An 18,579-nucleotide genomic window follows, 5' to 3' on the forward strand; every position below is an offset into this window, starting at 1 on the left:
GCTAAGTTGTCCATATGTTAAAGTAAACATTGACATTTGTCCATTTGGAATAAAAGAAAGCCCACATCCTAATGCGTATAGACTTATCTTTCCCAGGTCAAGAAGGTTATTTGGATTAAGAAACATCACTGAATTGAAACCATATAAACATGATTAAGCACATTTCCCTGTTTGAATACAGTTACTTACCCATTTTCCGTAAAGCATTTTATCAGCAAAGATTTTTACTGGGTGTGTCAAATAGCAACTACCACTCATCCTACAGACCCTGGAAAAGTTCCAGATCTCTGAGACAATGTTTTTATATTTTTACTGTCACTATTGAATATTAAATTTGGAGACATCTTCTTCTTTACTTGCAAGGGGCAAGTTTAACCATGCACCCAAAGAGGTGACAAACATTTATTACTTTCTGTTTGTATTGTTGAATATGGGACATACTTGCACCAAATATAAAAGACAATGTAAAAATTGTTGTGCAAGACCCATCATTTTGTTACTATTTTTTCTTAGGCATAAGATTTGTGTACAATTTTCTACAGCTAATCAGATGTTCACCAAGTTTGATGTTTGTGTTATGTTGTGACCAATTTGAGTGTCCAATTTTAGTTTTAATATGTTCTTGTACTATCTTGACTGTGTCTCAATGGGAGACAAGTTTTTTAAATATTTTCTTTTTTTTAAATGCATATTATATTCATACATGTGACTTCTCTAGTGTTTGTGTTTATATATCATGTCCATACTTACAATTATGTTCTTTGTTTTCATTTCCTTTATGTGGCTCAAAATGAGCAGACAGCTGCAATATTTTTCCTATGGACATCTGAACTGTCCACCTATGTAATATATTTATGTTCCTTCTATTATCTTGATTATTCTGTGACTCAGTGAGAGCTGACTTTGAAATAATTTACATATATATATATTTTTTTATTTCTTAAGATCGCATGTGATATATTTGTGTCTGTTTTTGATCATTTTCCATGTGGCTCACTGGGAACAAAGATTAACAGTTTTTTTTTACTTTCATATATTAGTAAATATTTTTATTATGCTGTCATACTGAGGGCCATAACACAAAGTGCATTTGAAACAACACAACTAAAATATTTGCAGGAAACAGTCATTGTATACATACACATTATGCATAGTAAAACAAAAAAAAATTATTAAAGTAGTACTTTTCCAAATTTTAACCATTTTACACATTTGTCCTAGTCGGCTAATATCATTAACAACACACACACACACACACACAGGAGTTCTTGGAAAGATTGAATATTCGGCGAATGGAGTGGCCTGATCGTTCCGCCGACTTAATCACATAGAGCATGTAAGGATGCGTTATGGAGACATAGTCCATCACGTCCACATTCACCAACGTCCCTCCAGGAGTTGTCGACAGCAATGGTGGAGGAATGGGGCCATGCCATGAGAACTCATTACCAACATCGTGTCTAGCATGGGAGCACGTTGCGGAGCATGCATTGACGTCCATGGTGATTAAACACTCCGTTGAGAATCATCTCCCGCCTTTCGTAATATCCAGCAAACTTCCATAAATCGCGGTGAGTTCAGTAAAATAATATTCTTTGAACTAAAGTGTCATTTATGATCCTCTCATTGCTTATATCTTCAGTTCGGCACTCAGTTGTAATCCATCTGGAAGCTACAAATTGGCGTACATTCCACTGCAGAATGAAAATTAATTCTGGTGACTCACATTACTCTAAATTGAGACAGTGGTTTGCTGTGACATTTTCCATTTCTATATTGTTATGACGTGTGGAGTTGGATAGGTTAATCAGTAGTTTAGTGCTAGCATATGGATGCGACGGTATGCAGTTCAGTTGTTATCAGATGCCACTTCTTTCACTCATGGAAATGTTCGTTAATGGAAAAAAATGCCAAGTTGTCCGGTGGTTCGGAGTTTACGCTAACCGGAAAGTCTACCTAGAACTGTCTGCGTACGTCAGTTGCAAAAGTCGGAATAAGGCACGGTTATAACACCACCAATATGACCGGGCTTAGTAATGCATTGTTGTGTTCAAAACAACCACCAGATTGATGAAAGCTTAGCCTTATAACTTGTGGACAATGAATTGCATTATTTGACATACTGAATCATTGTGTAAGAAACTGTTATGTGATTGCGTGTGTTGTTGACTTAAGATTCTTATGTGACACACCATGAAAATTGTTGTTGCTGTGTGAAGTACTCACTTGTCCTGAGCTGCGTCCTCCCGCCCTGGGATCTGTTGTTCGGCTGGTTGCGGAAGTAAGCCATGCCCATACCCGCGTCCCGCTGCTTCCGCTTCGACAGGCAGCAGCACAAACTACACAGCACCCGCTGGAAGTACAGCCGGAACCTGCAATCACAACGCCATATCATTTTGAAAGTTCTTACTTTTAGGCTGTGTTTCGAGAACTTTGTTTAACACCTTTGAGTTATTTGTAAACTTGTGACTGGCTGACTGATTTTTAGAATGTACCACTGAGACAAAGAAATAATTTTATTGTGAAGGAATTACTTCACGAATTGACGCATGGTGCAGGGAATGGCAACTGAATCTCAATATAGACAAGTGTAATGTGCTGCGAATACATAGAAAGAAAGATCCTTTATCATTTAGATGCAATATAGCAGGTCAGCAACTGGAAGCATTTCATTCCATAAATTATCTGGGAGTAGGCATTAGGAGTGATTTGAAATGGAATGATCATATAAAGTTCATCGTCGGTGAAGCAGATGGGACTGAGATTTATTGGAAGAATCCTACGGAAATGCAATCCGAGAACAAAGGAAGTAGGTTACAGTACACTTGTTCGCCCACTGCTTGAATATTGCTCACCAATGTGGGATCCGTACCAGATATGGTTGATAGAAGAGATAGAGAAGATCCAACGGAGAGCAGCGCGCTTCGTTAGAGGATCATTTAGTAATCGCGAAAGCGTTACGGAGATGACAGATAAACTACAGTGGAAGACTCTGCAAGAGAGACGCTCGGAAGCTCGGTACGGGCTTTTGTTGAAGTTTCGAGAACATACCTTCACCGAGGAGTCAAGCAGTATATTGCTCCCTCCTACGTATATCTCGCGAAGAGGCCATGAGGATAAAATCAGAGAGATTAGAGCCCACACAGAGGCATACCGACAATCTTTCTTTCCACGAACATTACTAGACTGGAATAGAAGGGAGAATCGATAGAGGTACTCAAAGTACCCTCCGCCACACACCGCAGGTGGATTGCGGAGTGTGGATGTAGATGTAGATAGCAACATTTCTGGAATACGATTTCATATCAGTGACAGACATGGCCGCTTTTAGGCGCAGTGTATCTCAGCTTCAGTTTTGGCCGCGCAACAAAGGGGACCGTACCATAAAAATTTTAATTTAAAAATAAAAATGTAGCTTACATTTAATACTCAGCCGCGGGATTTCTTCATAAAGGTATGTCATAGACGCAATATTTTTTATGGACTTTTCCGCTGAACGTTTCAGTAGGTACTTGAAGTGATTGAAATTAGCATTCACCTCTCAAATTCCACGACCCCTACCAGCGTGTTCCCAGTCAAACGCTTGGCGCTTAAGAAGGTTTTGAAAACAATAACCAGAGGAGCGTAGCCGGTGTGAAGTGAATTCCATGTCCTACAAGCCTTACTTAATGGAAACTAGGAGCCAACATAACTCAGAAGAGTTTTCTTATTATCGAGATCTCTATAAAAATGTACCTGTCGCTCACTATCACAAACCAAAAGAACAAAAGCCCACTCTCAGCTTTTAATTTCATCAAAATCAAACTTCCAATCTCCTTGTTAAAAGACAAACTAAACATTCTGGTTTAGTTTAAATTGATTAAATGATTTAGTGCCGCCTGAAGCCGTCACTTTTTCTTTATGCGTTGTACAACCTCGTTTTTAGACCATTATCAGCTAGGCATATGTATAAAGGGATTGCCGGCCGTTGTTGCCGAGCGGTTCTAGGCGCTTCAGTCCGGAATCGCACTGCTGCTACGGTCGCAGGTTCGAATCCTGCCTCGGACATGGATGTGTGTGGTGTCCTCAGGTTATTTAGGTTTAAGTAGTTGTAAGTCTAAGGGACTGATGACCTCAGATGTTAAGTCCCATAATGCTTAGAGCCATTAAACATAAAGGGATTAAACATAAAAACAGGTGAGATCTAGAGATATAATAGGAAAAATATAACTTATAGCTTCAGAATATGAAGTGCTAACGTAAACCAATTTGCAAATAAAATTATTTAAAACTTTAATTGTAAGACATATTACTTGGGAACTTATTGTATATGTACTAAATACAGGTAAAATTCTCTTTGGCAGATATATTTCGTTTATTATATTGTATTTAAAAAAAACGTATTTTCTTATAGTTGCAATATACATGATGTTCACAACTACTATTGCAGGAATCTAGGAGTTGTAGAGGGGACTAAGTAAATGAAGTTTTGTTGGGGACACCATGTCCGGGAATATAGAGTTTGGATGTAAAATGAGTTTCAAGATCCTGTCATTTCCAAATCCCGTGCTGGTCGGGAGATTTTCCGAGAGACGAAGCGTCACATGTATTTAATTAAGGCAAGGACAGCCAATGATGTCTTCAGTGCAGATGCATACTAAGCTCGAACACTTATGGGAATGGACGAAGTACCGCTAGTAATGATGATAATGGGCATGGGGCACTATATCTGTAGTGTGTGAATATAAGTCGAGAATTTGTGGCTGAGGGGAGCCGTGCTAGAGTAGTCCGCATAGGACTGTAGACCAATGCGTCCGGATGGTCCAGTGGTCAGCGCATTTGCCTGGTAAGTAGGCGACCCGGATTTGAATGCTGGTCCAGTACAAATTTCAGCTTTCCCCATTAACGCAAATCAGTGCCCACTGACAGTTAATCTTTTTAATATCTTTGCATCTTAAAAATATACAGTTGCTCATAGCGTTTAATAAATTGTGTTCAGTACCTTAATGATATAAATTCTTTTCATTCTTTTTATTATTCTCAGCTCATTTAATCATAAACCGTATAGCAAAATTTTATACTACTAATTAAGAAACCTGAGATTCTCCATTGTGGACTACAGTCGAAAACCAGTTTAAAACTCTTATTTTGTGGGTTATTTATCACAAAGTATCCCATGATAAGGCCTGTACGACAGACTGAGGCTACGGGTCCATAGCTGCTAAATACGGCCCTGGTGACAACTATAGAAATGTAAATGTCAATTGACAGTGTCGGCTTGGGTAGCTGCCATATATATCAGAAGTTTCTGATTATGTGTGCATTACTGAGTGATTTCACATTGTAAATTGTTTGTGTTATGCCATAAGTGTAATTGTTTCTTGCAGGTCATTTTGATGAGTGTGTGTTGATTGTTGAACGATGACCGATGGAGGAACAGAGAGACAGATAAATAAGTTGTTATTCTCGATTAACAAGAAGTGGGCCGTCCAGTTAGCTCTGGCACGCCGTAACGGGAAAGGGAGGTTCGTAATGCTGTCTGGTTTATGCAAAAATGTAGCTCGCACTAAGTCGATTAAGATTATAGTACTGACACAAACTATTGTCTGACAGTTGGCGTGAATTATTGACCGCCCTACAGAAAACGAGTTATGGTGATGGAGATATGCATTGATTGGAGTCAAAACTCCACAAACGACTTTCTCGGGTTGGTTACGACAACAAAAGGACTTGAGTGATTCCTATTTTCATGAATCCACGTTCGAAAACTTGAATTTCTGCGTCATGTTGCTATCAGAAGTTTCTATGTTGAATGGAATGATGGACATGACTGGCGATGTGGTACTGTGACGTGTCAGGATACATAAACGAGGGTAGGCCGGTGTGGCCGTGCGGTTAAAGGCGCTTCAGTCTGGAACCGCGTGACCGCTACGGTCGCAGGTTCGAATCCTGCCTCGGGCATGGATGTGTGTGATGTCCTTAGGTTAGTTAGGTTTAATTAGTTCTAAGTTCTAGGCGACTGATGACCTCAGAAGTTAAGTCGCATAGTGCTCAGAGCCATTTGAGCCATAAACGAGGAAAAATAATAGGTGCCGGCATACTCTTCAAGTTAATGCGGATATTACTTCGCCACTAAGGGAGACTGCTCGCATTACTAATCATTTGATTCTGTTAGCTTACAAATGTGCACATCTTTTTGTGAGCTTAAACTGCCACAACATCCTGTAACAAGCTTCATCAAAATTTATCAGATCAGTTTACTACACTTTTGTTAGTACCAGATGCACTATCCGATCAAAAGTCTCCGGACACCAGACGGCAGGTAGCAGCACTGATAGTGGAGGGGATGTAAGACATGTCGGGGGCCGCGGAAACAAGTGCACTTGTTGTCGTAATGAGGAAACGGTGCGATTTATCTGACGTGCAAAAGGGAATGATCATTAGCTTCCGGGCCGAGGATAGAAGCATGTCTGAAACGGCTGTGTTTGTAAACTGTTCGTGTGCCGCCGTGATTGAAGTGTACCGTAAATGGCAAAATGGCAACCGCAGGCCATAGATAGCATGGGTGAACGACGGCTGCTAGGATGTGTACGGGCGAATAGACGTTTAACTGTCAAGCACCTGACAGCCTAGATGAACCAACTGACTACCAACAGTGCCTCCTCAAGGACCGATCAGCGAAAGAACCTGCGTGTGGGCCTTTGCAGCACACGCCTGGTTCATGCTGCCCCGCTGACTGCAGTTCATCGGCAACGATCTTAAACAATAATAGTTCAAACTCTTTATAGTGTACCATGCAGTTGGCAGACAAGTAAAATATCGTTTCCCAGTGGGAGATAAGTATTCGAAAAGTTTCTCATTCTTGATGCACCTGCATTCTACACCATTGTTGACACGCGTACGGGACTCATGGAACTGAATTTAATGCTGCGAACAGCGAGGCCGTTCCAGACCCGCGCAAATAGGTATTTGGAAACGTGTGTGATAAATGTTAATGAATTACGGCAAAGTTGGTGAAGTTAGACGCCCAGAACTTTCATCCTTGATATAATACTGAAAACACTGAGATAAATATCGCCGTTTTATATCACTTTCGATGCAAGGTCTTTTTAGGATATTATTTACGGCACAGGTAGCATGCGCTCCTTGACAAGTCTGTCGCCGTTCATAACAGTGTTTTCAAAGAATCGTCCGACAGACCAATTAACTATGTATGGCACCAACTTGTGTGGAGTCTTGAAGCTTATGGAGCGAATGACTCATGATCGATGTAAGAAGTCTCCCATCTGCTTCGGTTCCCTCATTACCGTCCAAGCAATTCAATAAATGTACGTGGCGTACATAATCGTGAAGAATATTTAGAAATCGTTTGCCTGCTCCAAATGAAGAAAGAGTGGTGTATCATTCTGCTGGGTGACCGGATGCGTTGTAGTACAGGGAAACACGTAAAGTCACAAAAGCGGACAAACTATAACACATTTTAATGTCTCCTTGAAATCAGTTACTGCCCTGTTGTGTCTATGCAACAATGGGAGGAAGATTTGTCTGTTGCTGTACTGAATAATGCGACTGTGCCGTACTTTGTTCCAATCAAAAAGACGGTATGTGTTCAGACAGACAAACAGACAGTTCTGCGTGTAAGGTATTACTATAGACACTTTTTTACTTTGACAAATGAAACACTCTATTGTGGTGGCCGTATTAGACACATTTCGTTTAACTAAATATTAATGTAGTGTATAACTTAACAAGAGAGAAGTTTTACATGAAATAATCTCTAACATCTCAACCCAGACTTTCCACACTTGAGATTTCTTGATTGAAGGGAGGTAAAGGGCCCGCGTCCACGGAAACCGATAGGCCACACGTGCTGCCAAATGGCGAAGAACTCAAGCAACTCGGTCTCCGTTGACTTGTACGATTTTGGCGAAAGAGAGACTCCTAATTTGGGGAGTAGTGAGAGGATCCAGTCGTCTGGACTTGTAGGCTCAGCGACCATCGTGTGTAGCTGCTATGTAACACTGCATGTGCAGGAAATGGGGATCTTGGCTTAACAGCCCTAATCACGAGGTTGGTACAATCCTCTGTATAAGAAACTTCAGTCTTGACATGTGTTACGCGCCAATAGGATGAATGGCACCTGACTAGGAATAGTGGTTAGTGGGATACATCTTAATTCAAATCTGCAAGGCGTATCCGGGACTCGGCATGGGTGGAATACTTCTATCCTATCTGCCCGTGCAACGGCATTAAAATCTATGATTTCTTTTAATAGCAACTGCAGTCGATTTGATGGCACTCAGGTGACCATTCGCAACCAGTCAAACAAGAGAACCCGCTGACGCAGCACTACTGGGCATGAGCCTACAAAAACAAATTCGGTAATGGTACGTTGTTGATGGAAACTACCACTGTCGGACTAATAACCAAATTACATAAATCTAAGAATCTTGCTTATTCTAATTATAGCTGAATTACATAAAACTTCAAATTGTAGCCGATGGGTGCTGGCATGTGAAAACTAATAAACAATGACCTCTTTGAACTATAAATATCAAATTTCTCCACCTCCGCTGTTGGGTAAAGAAATGGACTCACCTTCACAGGTCCGGCGTGCACTAAACGCAGGAAGCGGTTACCATCGTAGCGGAGTACGTGTGACGATCTCATGTGGTTTTTTTTACAATACAGGCCAAATGAGACCTGTTCTGAGCCCAGACAGGGAAGCATTCGACATGGCAGGGAGGAGAAATAAAATGTTAACTCAGTGTCAATTAACTGCAAGAGCATCTATGAAAACGTCCAGTAACTAGTCTCGTTTATATAGGGTAACTATGCTTACATAGCACTAGGGACAGAAATCTGGCTGAAACCAGATGTCAAAAGCAATGGAGCTCTAACTCCTATTGAAATGTATATCGCAAAGACAGGTAGAGCGCTGGTGGTGGAGGTGCATTTATAGCAACAAAAATACGATAAATATCAAGTGAGATTAGTGCAGATTCAGAATGAGAACTACTTTGTGTGAAGATAAATGTTAAAGGTGGATCAAACGTGGTCATCTAACACAATATAGAGTTACTCAGCTAATCAGTTCGCCTCAAATATTTCCGGAGCCGTTTAAGCTATCGTAATGCTGCTTTCACGTAAATGAAGTGTGAAACTGTTCTCCCTTAGTAACGTGTAGTCTCTTTCCATAACTATACTAATTACAGATACATCGGCATCTACTTCGCTTTTTCAAATGGAAATATTAAAGTTTCTGCTGTTAGTAACGAAGTTCTAGAAAAGAAGAATTCAACAGCAGTTCACTATTCAAAATCCGATTACTAATTTCAGAGAATTACAAAATTAAAAATTCAAGCTTTATTTCTTTTGAATATAAAATTGATTCCACTCTTACCCTGAGATTCGCGATTTCATTGCCAAGTAAGGGAATACACCACATCCGAGAAGAAGCAAAAGATTTGTTTCATCACAGTAGTAACGGTATAAAAGTGGTGGTTTGGAAAGGTAGCTTTAATTCTGTCTTTAAAATTGCGGGAGTTCGGGTTATTTTGAAAAATAAAGAACTACATTCACGAAATAAGAGAAATTTGATACTCTACTTCTTTACGGAAAATTCAGAAGGAAGAAGATGAAAATAAATGACTCGTACGCACAAATGTGTCCCGACAGACGGTGTCCAACAAGAAAGACAATTTACCGAATATGCAAAAAATAGTTATTAGAAGGCAGTGTAATACTACGCAGAAGATAAACCTGCAACGAGCACCCGGCCGGAGTGGCCGTGCGGTTCTGGGCGCTACAGTCTGGAGCCGAGCGACCGCTACGGTCGCAGGTTCGAATCCTGCCTCGGGCATGGATTTGTGTGATGTCCTTAGGTTAGTTGGGTTTAATTAGTTCTAAGTTCTAGGCGACTGATGACCTCAGAAGTTAAGTCGCATAGTGCTCAGAGCCATTTTGCAACGAGCAGAGCGAACGAGATACGTTCGGTCAGCTATTGCTCAAAATCCACATGTTAGCTCCAGAGAAGTACTGAGTTTTTCTTCATCTACCTCTACATCCATAACTATACCTCACAAGCCACCTTAAGGTGTGTGGTAGAGTGTACTTTGTGTACCAGTGTCATTTCCGATTTTCCTATTCACGTGGTGTGGTCCGCTGGAAGAACGATTGCTGGCACCCTTCCGTGGGGGCTCGAATATGTCTTATTTTATCTTGATATTCTTTTCGCAAGATACACGTAACACAAAGCAATGTCTTGGTACGCTTTCGGAATTTTTTACAGCAGGTCGTACCGTGACGCAGAACGCCTCTCTTGCGGCGTGTGTCACTGCAGTTGGCTGAGAATTCCCATGATGCTTTCACGCTATTCAATGAACCTGTGACCATACGTGTTGATCTTTTATGGATCTTTTCCATTTCCTCGATCAATCCTATCTGGTACGGATCCCGGATTGACAAGCAATGTTCAAGTACTGGTCGAACGAGTTTGCTACAAGCTACTTCCTTTTTTGATGGGCTGCATTTTCTTGCATTAATACAATGAATCTGTCAGGCATCCGCCTTACGTGCGATTATTTTATGAGGTCGTTCCACTTCAAATTGTTCCTAGATATTTTACGGAAGTAAATGTTTCCAATAATTGTTTTGCAATCGTATAGTCATTCTATAAAGGGTATTTCTCTTTATGTATTTTAAAAGTCTTACATTTGTTTATATTGAGGGTCAATTTCCACTCCCTGCGCCAATCGCGATCCTTTGCAATTTTCCCTGTATTTTGTTACTATTTTCTAACATTGCGACTTCTCTGTATACAACAGTATCAACCGCAAAAAATCTCATAGAACATCCGGCGCTATCTGCTAGGTCATTTATGTATTTGTGAATGTAATAATGCTGTAACACTCCTTTAAGGCATGCCCGAAGTTGGTTTTACGTATGAGGACTTCTCTCCGTTCAGAATGACATGCCGTGATTTGTTTGCTAGAAACTCTACAGTCCAATCGCACAGTCGGTCTGATATTCAGTACGCTTGTGTTTTGTTCATTGGGCAGCAGTGCGGAACTGTACCGAATGCCTTCCGAATGCCAAGAGACACGTCATCAAACTCGGTGCTTATATTTACTGCTTCCTGCGTCTCGTTGACGAGCAGAGTGGGCTGGGTTTGACACGATCATTGTTTTCAAAACCCATCATGATTTTTACAGAACAGAGTTTCGGTGTAAAGAAATGAAATATTGTAATAGACGAGTATAGAAAATGTTCAAAAATTCTACGACAGACCGACATCAGAGATATGGGTATATAGTTCGCGCGTCTGATCTAAGACCCTTCTTAAAAATGGGAGTGACCTGTACTTTTTTCGATCATTACAAACACTTCGCTCCTCTATAGACCCATGTCACACTGATGCTAGAAGAGGGGAAAGTTCTTACTCTGAGTAGAATCGTAGAATCGAAATGGCATCCCGTCAATTTAAGTGGCCTTCCCTCTGTAGGCAGATTTGAGTTGCATTTCTAATCCATTGTCACTTATTTCGATGTCTATCATTTTTTCGTTCGTGCGACGATTTAAAGGAGGAACTACATTGCCACCTTCCTGTGTGAAACAGTTTTATAAAAAGACTGTTAGTAGTTCTTCCTTTTGTCTGTCATCCTTTGTCTGAAGTGTCTGGAATGATGTCTTCTATCCATTTACTGATTTAACAAAACCAAAACCTCTTAGGATTTCCTGTATAGTCTGTTGATAGAATTTTACTTTTGAATTCGCTGAACGTTCTCCGACGTCAGTTAGGGCTTTATTAAGTTCCTTTTGTTCCCTCTGTGACTTCTTGGCGGCGTTTAAATTTCCACTGAAGCCTTCTTTGGTTTCGTAGCTTGTTTTGTATTGTCGCGAAATAGGGGAGATAGTGTCACAGACATGATACGTGAATTGAAGTGGCAATCACTAAAACAAAGGCGTTTTTCGTTGGGACGGAATCCCCTCATGAAATTTCAATCAGCAGTTTTCTCCTCCGATTGCGAAAACATTCTGTTGGCACCCACCTACATAGGGAGAAATGGTCATCACGATAAAATAAGAGAAATCAGGGCTCGCACAGAAAAAATTAAGTGCTCGTTTTTCCCGCGTGCCGTTCAGGAGTGGAACGGTAGAGAGACAGCCTCAAGGTGGTTCATTAAACCCTCTGACAAGCACTTTATTGTGTATAGCAGAATAATCACGTAGATGTAGATATAGCAGCTTTTTAACCCGGTTGTCGATTCAGGGTGGGTCTTTTCCATCCCTCACAGTTTTGCTCAGCACATGGGTGTGTAAAGCATATTGTACGATGCTCTTGAAAGTTGTCTATTGATTCTCAACATTATTAGTGCTGGAGATGCAATATTGGAGTTGACCTGTCAGATAATCTGAAATCTATCTCTTTTCGCTCTTGCCGAACAGAAATATCTTCCTAATTCTGTTTGTAATTCTATTTAAACCTAATTTTTGTGGTGATGTAACAGCCTTATGATTCCTGATTCCCTGTCGAAAAGTTAAATGACTGTTTGTCACCAGCAGATCTCAGATGTTGACTTCACAAGTCGGTTTTCTGATTAACTGCTGTAGGTAATTTCCGGAGAAAAAAACCTAGTACAATTTCCCTGCTACCCATCCTAATCACTCGAGTAAGTTAAAATATTCACCTATAACTAGAACTTATATCTACATTGTTACTATGCAGATCTCACTTAAGCCCCTGGAAAAATTTTCATCGAACCACCTTCACACTAATTCTCTATTATTCTACTCTCGAACAGGGCACGGAAAAAACGAACACCTATGTCTTTCCGTGCATTCTCTAATTTCCATTATTTAAATATGATGATAGTTTTTCCCTATATAGATTGGCGACAGCAAAATATTTTCCCATTCTGAGGATGAAGTTGGTGGTTGAAATTTCATGAGAAGACCCCTTCGCAAAGTAAACCGCCTTTGTTTTAATGATTTCCACGCCAAATCCTGCAACATGTCTGTAACACTCTCTTCCCTATTTATCGATAGTTCTCGTACAAAACCTGCTGCCCTTATTTGAACTTTCTCGATGTGCACTGTCAATCTTATCTCATAAGGATCTCACACTGCGGAACAATACTCCAAAGTGGAACGGACAAGCATCGTGTAAGCAGTCTCTTTAGTAGATGTTCTAAAGTGATCTGCCAATAAAACGCTGTCTTTGGTTCACCTTCCCTGCAACATTTTATTTGTGTTCATTCCAATTTAAGTTGTTTGTAAGTATTGTTCCTAAGTCTTTAGTCCAATTTACGGGCTTTAGATTCGATTGATTTGTCGTGTAACCCAAGTTTTACGGATTTCTTTTAGCCCTCTTGTGGATGACTTCACAGTTTTTATTATTTAGAGTCAGTTGCCAATTTTCACTCCCTACAGATATCTAAATAGGTTTGAATTAGTTCTGATCATCTGATGACTTCACTAGACGATAACTGACAGCAGTATCTGCAGCCAACCTAAGACAATTGCTCAGATTGTCTCCTAACCATTTATATAGATAGGGAACAGCAGAGGGCCTGTATCAATATCTTTCGGAATGCCAAAAATCAAGTCTGTTTTATTCGATGATTTTCTGTCGATATTAACGAACTGTGACCACTCGGACAGGAAATCACGAAACCAGTACCTTAACTGAGACGATATTCCACAAGTGCGCAATTTGTTTATAAACCGCTTGTGAAGTACGGTGTCACAAGCCTTCTGGAAATCTAGAAACAAGGAATCAGTTTGAAATCCTTTGGCGATAGCACTCAAACTTCGTGTGAGTAGAGAGCTAGTTGTGTTTTACAAGAAAGATGTCTTCTAAATCCGTTTTGACTAATGTCAATAGAGGTAATTCATAACATTCGAACACAATTTATGTTCCAAAATCTTGCTGCATATCGACGTTAATGACATGGACTTGTAATTTAGTGGATTTCTGCTATTGCCTTTCTTGAATTTGGTGAGACCTGTGCAACTTTCCAGTTTTTAGGTACGAATCTTACGTCGAGCGAGCGGTTGTATATGGTTGTGAAGTATGGAGCTATTGCATCAGTATACTCTGAAAGGAACCTAATTGGTATAAAATCTGGACCGGAAGACTTGCTTTTATTAAGTGATTTAAGATGCTTCACTACTCCGAGGATGTTAACTTCTAAGTTACTCGTGTTGGCAGCTGTTCTTGATTCCAATTCCAGAATATTTACTTCGTCTTACTTGGTGAAGGAATTTCGGAAGGATGTGTTTAGTAACCCTCCTTTTACAGCTCTGTAATGGATAGTATATCCATTGGTATCACGCGGGGAAATATTTTCCAAGTTTGCGTTTAGATGTTCTTCCACTACTACTGCTGAGGCAGAGGGTCTTAAGAGAGTCCGATAACCATGTTTGGTTCACCTTTAACACTTATCTTCACCAAAATTATTTCCTATTCTCAATCTGTACTAATTTTAGAATTTCATCACTGTTGACATCTTGTTTCAGCCAGCATTCTATCCTTAGTCTATGTGGGCTACTTAACTGTTTATAAGCGAGAGTGGATCCGGGACTTTTCCATAGACGTCCCTACAGTTAAGTTACACTATGTAAAACAGTTTCTCTCTACGATCTGCTATGACGAATGCTGCCCTCTCTTGACTCATAACGTGTCTTATTGGACGTGTAGGATGATTTCCCTATCCTAAGAAACCTACATGTGCACGCGACAAGTACTCCGTTACCCTAGTTCCCGCTTCCTGCGTGTAGTACTCTCATCAACTATTGTGGGTGTCATATATTTCCCCACGCGATAGATGTCGGCATCCAAGATCGTCACAGAATCGTCTGGGCCTTTGGTTTAAGCCTTCCACTTCGCTTCGGGCCACAGTACTGCAATGGAATCTGGGAACAATGCTACAAAACGATAGCTCAGTTTCCACGCCGCGAGAGACGCAAGTAGTCTTCTCCACCAAGTCATCATGCCGACTGTAGGAGCCAACGAGCCAACGATGGCCTCTGAGCCCAGGCGGCAGGCGTCATTCGTGCCTACAGGAGCCACGAATTGCAATCGGGTGCACCTTGTACGCTCGAAGTCTGTCAAGAGACCGTCTCCCACGTCTCGGACTAGACCTGTGTGCAACCTACAGAGTGGACACCGATCTTTGTTCCGGACTTTCCCGCTACTTTCCTGAGGGGCGCCAAAACCCGCCTGATGTTGGAGCTCCCAATGAACCATAATCCCACAGCCCAGCGTCTTTCGAATTTTGCTCGCAGGAAGCTTCCATTCGAATCAAATATCACTTCACCTGCAGGTTAACCAGACGGACTGCAAAAGAAGAATGGAATTCCGTCACTCGTTTCTGATGTTTGTTCTTCCTTTTAAGGACTGCCTTTACAGATGAAGGTACCTATACAAATCAGATAAAGCTGAACTTAAGAAATTTCCATTCTGGACTACTGAGAAGCCACGCTGGCTAATATAAACATGATATCCAGTGGAACGTAAACGTTTGGTGCTGGTTTTGGAACTACGTGTCTGTTCCTTCCTTCATTGAAGAATCTTAAACTGATAAAAGGTATGCACAATTTCTTACCGAAGTTCTACTGTCTCTAACAGGCAAATATCACTTGAAATACTTGGCTGTATTTCTTACCAGCACGATGGGTGTCCGACACACTACTGAGCTATGGCTACGAAAGTGCTCACTCGGTTCATTATTGGTCGCTGTATAGGGGGTGAATGCGTTGTCAGTTGGCCCGCATGATCTCATGTCATTTGATGTTTGTCGTTGAGTTAATCTAAAAACGAAGTTTATGCACAAATGAAGAGGACTTAAAACATCACTTTTTTGCAGCATGTTTAGTGACATCTGAAGAATTTCATCAGTTTGTCGTTGCACCAGCGTCTTTAAACGCGTATTTTATTTTATTGCTGTTGCATATATAATTTTGATGGATAAGTGTGTACCTTGAAATTAGGCTTATGACGCGAAGTTATTATTCGACAATCTTTATACCTCAGTTCTCTGTTTTACAAGTCCAATTGCTTTCGCTTGCGCCTTTGTACCGAAGTTTTCGCAGGGTCGGCGGTGTTACGACGGATTTGGCATGGTTAATTTAAAGGGGTTGCTGGATGCCCTTCCTGCCACCACCCATACCCCCCAGGACAGAATCAGCGTACCGCAGCTGTCTGCGTATAGTGTAAACCATGAAATAGTGCGAACATGTTAAAACTGTCTGCAAGTGCTGTAACTGAGGTGGAATGTGGGGACCAGCCCGGTATTCACCTAGTGGAATGTGGAAAACCGCCTAAAAACCACATGCAGACTGGTCGGCACACTGGCCCAAGTTGTTAATCCACCGCGTTGATTTGATCAGTGGGCCGGCGCGCTTACTTGAGTCCAGGATGCAGCGCATTAGCGCTCTCGGCTAATCTGGCAAGTATGAGAACCTGAAACACTATTATCGATACAACCAATAATTGTGTTCTCTAACCTCCTTTTCTGTTTTTCTTAACGTGACTTTTTGTTCACCAAACTCTTTGATGTAAGGTCTGTGTGAATGTTTTATTCATTATTTATGACCATTTATGTAACTTTAATTAATCCACAAATATAATTTCAAAGCTAATATACCGTAAAAGAATGAAAATGTTAAAACTTCACTTGTAATACTGGTTCATGCAGAGGGAAATGGTTCAAATGGATCTGAGCACTATGGGACTTAACATCTGATGTCATCAGTCCCCTAGAACGTAGAACTATTTAAACCTAACTAACCTAAGGACAGTACACACATCCATGCCCAAGGCAGGATTCGAACCTGCGACCGTAGCGGTCGCGCGGTTCCAGACTGAAGCGCCTAGAACCGCTCGGCCACACCCTCCGGCTCATGCAGAGGGAAATTTGGGGGTTTGTAATGATGTAAAACTTGGAGCGGAGATTCTCCGCTACGCAATTAGCTAGGCGGGAATTGAAAACGGGGATATGGCGGTCGAACTTCAAGACTCCTGTGTGGCATGAGTCAGTCAGTGGACGGCAGGCAAAGTGTGCGCATCTTGTGAAGTGAAAGAGGCGAGAAAAACTGCAAAATATATAACGTAGACTGGGATGTGGAAGTATTTTGGCTTATTATTCATGGTATACTTCGGTTAGCTCTGTATTATCAAAATCAGGTGCTAAGAAAAGAATTTTTAGAGTCTGTTACACAGAAAGAGCCATGGATACTTTTGACACTTTTTTTTTTTAATATCACAGGAGATCGTCACTGCCATCACATTTATCTCAAATTATTAGCTGAGTACTGTATAACTGCATGGATCAGCTATGTGGTGTGTTCTGTAAACCTTTTGTTGAGCCACCGTATTTCATTCTTAGTCGTTTACGTAGACAGGGTCCGATGCCAAGTGCTACGATAATTCCAAGAAACCTAATTTACTGAACCGAAAAGCAATTACCTTCCTTAACAAATGTTAATAAACCTTGTGAAGTTCTAAATTACATAGTTCCTTAGTGAGCATAAATTTTGAAATACTTAATGTAATTTTCATAAAAGGACAGTTAGAGTTTCATCAAAGTACAGTTATTAAGAGAAGATTTAAGGTATTCATTTTAAACATTTATCTTACTGAAATAACAAGGTCTATTGTTTCATGAATTATATAGTTATCATTATGTTATGACTAAAATATTCAGCCTAGATCCGAGTGTAATGATAAAGTAGTTTCTTGGTCTCTAAGCTGATAGTTGAGCCATAATTAAACTTCATACTACAATAACAGAACTCAAGAAGTACAACTATCATTCATATAACTTGTGTGTATTACACTAAGTAAATTGCTACTAATGTTCCAACCACAACAGATTCACCCAACACATGTTCCTTCTGAGTTAAATAGTATAAGGAAGTCAATGCTTGTTGAGAATACAAAAATAATCAGTACAAATGATAACATTACTTGAAAGCTATTTCAGTGGTAGCAATTTCCAATAATTAAACTGACAAAAGAACACCTTGTTCAAGTTGTTAGTGCTCCACCATTAGTAATCATTCACCTGCAACGATCATTAGCTTCCTACAGTAATGTACAGATAGTAAGTGTTAATGAGAGCCAGTTGTTGCCTAAGCGTATTGGTAGTTCATGTCAAACCACTGGTATATTGCTTGCTAACATCAAAACAGAATTTCGGTATGAAGTAAAAAGTCATTTCCAGTAATTAATGTTCTTTATAAACCATGCTAGTACTTAGCACAATTTTGCCTAATTAGGTTGGCGACTTTTGCCTTCTGCATAATTATTATTTACTTTGTTGTTGTTGTTGTTGTTGTGGTCTTCAGTCCAGAGACTGGTTTGAGGCAGCTCTCCATGATACTCTATCCTGTACAAGCTTCTTCATCTCCCAGCACCTACTGCAACCTACATCCTTCTGAATCTGCTTAGTGTATTCATCTCTTGGTCTCCCTCTACGACTTCTACCCTCCACGTGGCCCTCCACTACCAAATTGGTGATCCCTTGATGCCTCAGAACATGTCCTACCAACCGATCCCTTCTTCTAGTCAAGGTGTGCCACAAATTTCTGTTCTCC

The 18,579-nt window shown here is 40.6% G+C and overlaps 1 protein-coding gene across 1 annotated transcript in view; it reads right to left on the reverse strand.

The window, feature by feature from the left end:
• Positions 1-254: 254 nt before the first annotated feature.
• Positions 255-18,579, reverse strand: part of LOC126471086 (tachykinin-like peptides receptor 86C) — a 193,864-nt gene continuing 175,539 nt past the window's right edge. The window contains exons 6-7 of the mRNA XM_050099161.1: positions 2,227-2,372; positions 255-268 (exon numbers count right to left, since the gene is read on the reverse strand). Of these exons, the coding sequence (XP_049955118.1) occupies positions 255-268; positions 2,227-2,372 (160 nt within the window). The remainder of the gene's footprint in view (positions 269-2,226; positions 2,373-18,579) is intronic.

This window comes from Schistocerca serialis, chromosome 3 (assembly GCF_023864345.2).
Source record: "Schistocerca serialis cubense isolate TAMUIC-IGC-003099 chromosome 3, iqSchSeri2.2, whole genome shotgun sequence".
Taxonomy (NCBI): domain Eukaryota; kingdom Metazoa; phylum Arthropoda; class Insecta; order Orthoptera; family Acrididae; genus Schistocerca; species Schistocerca serialis.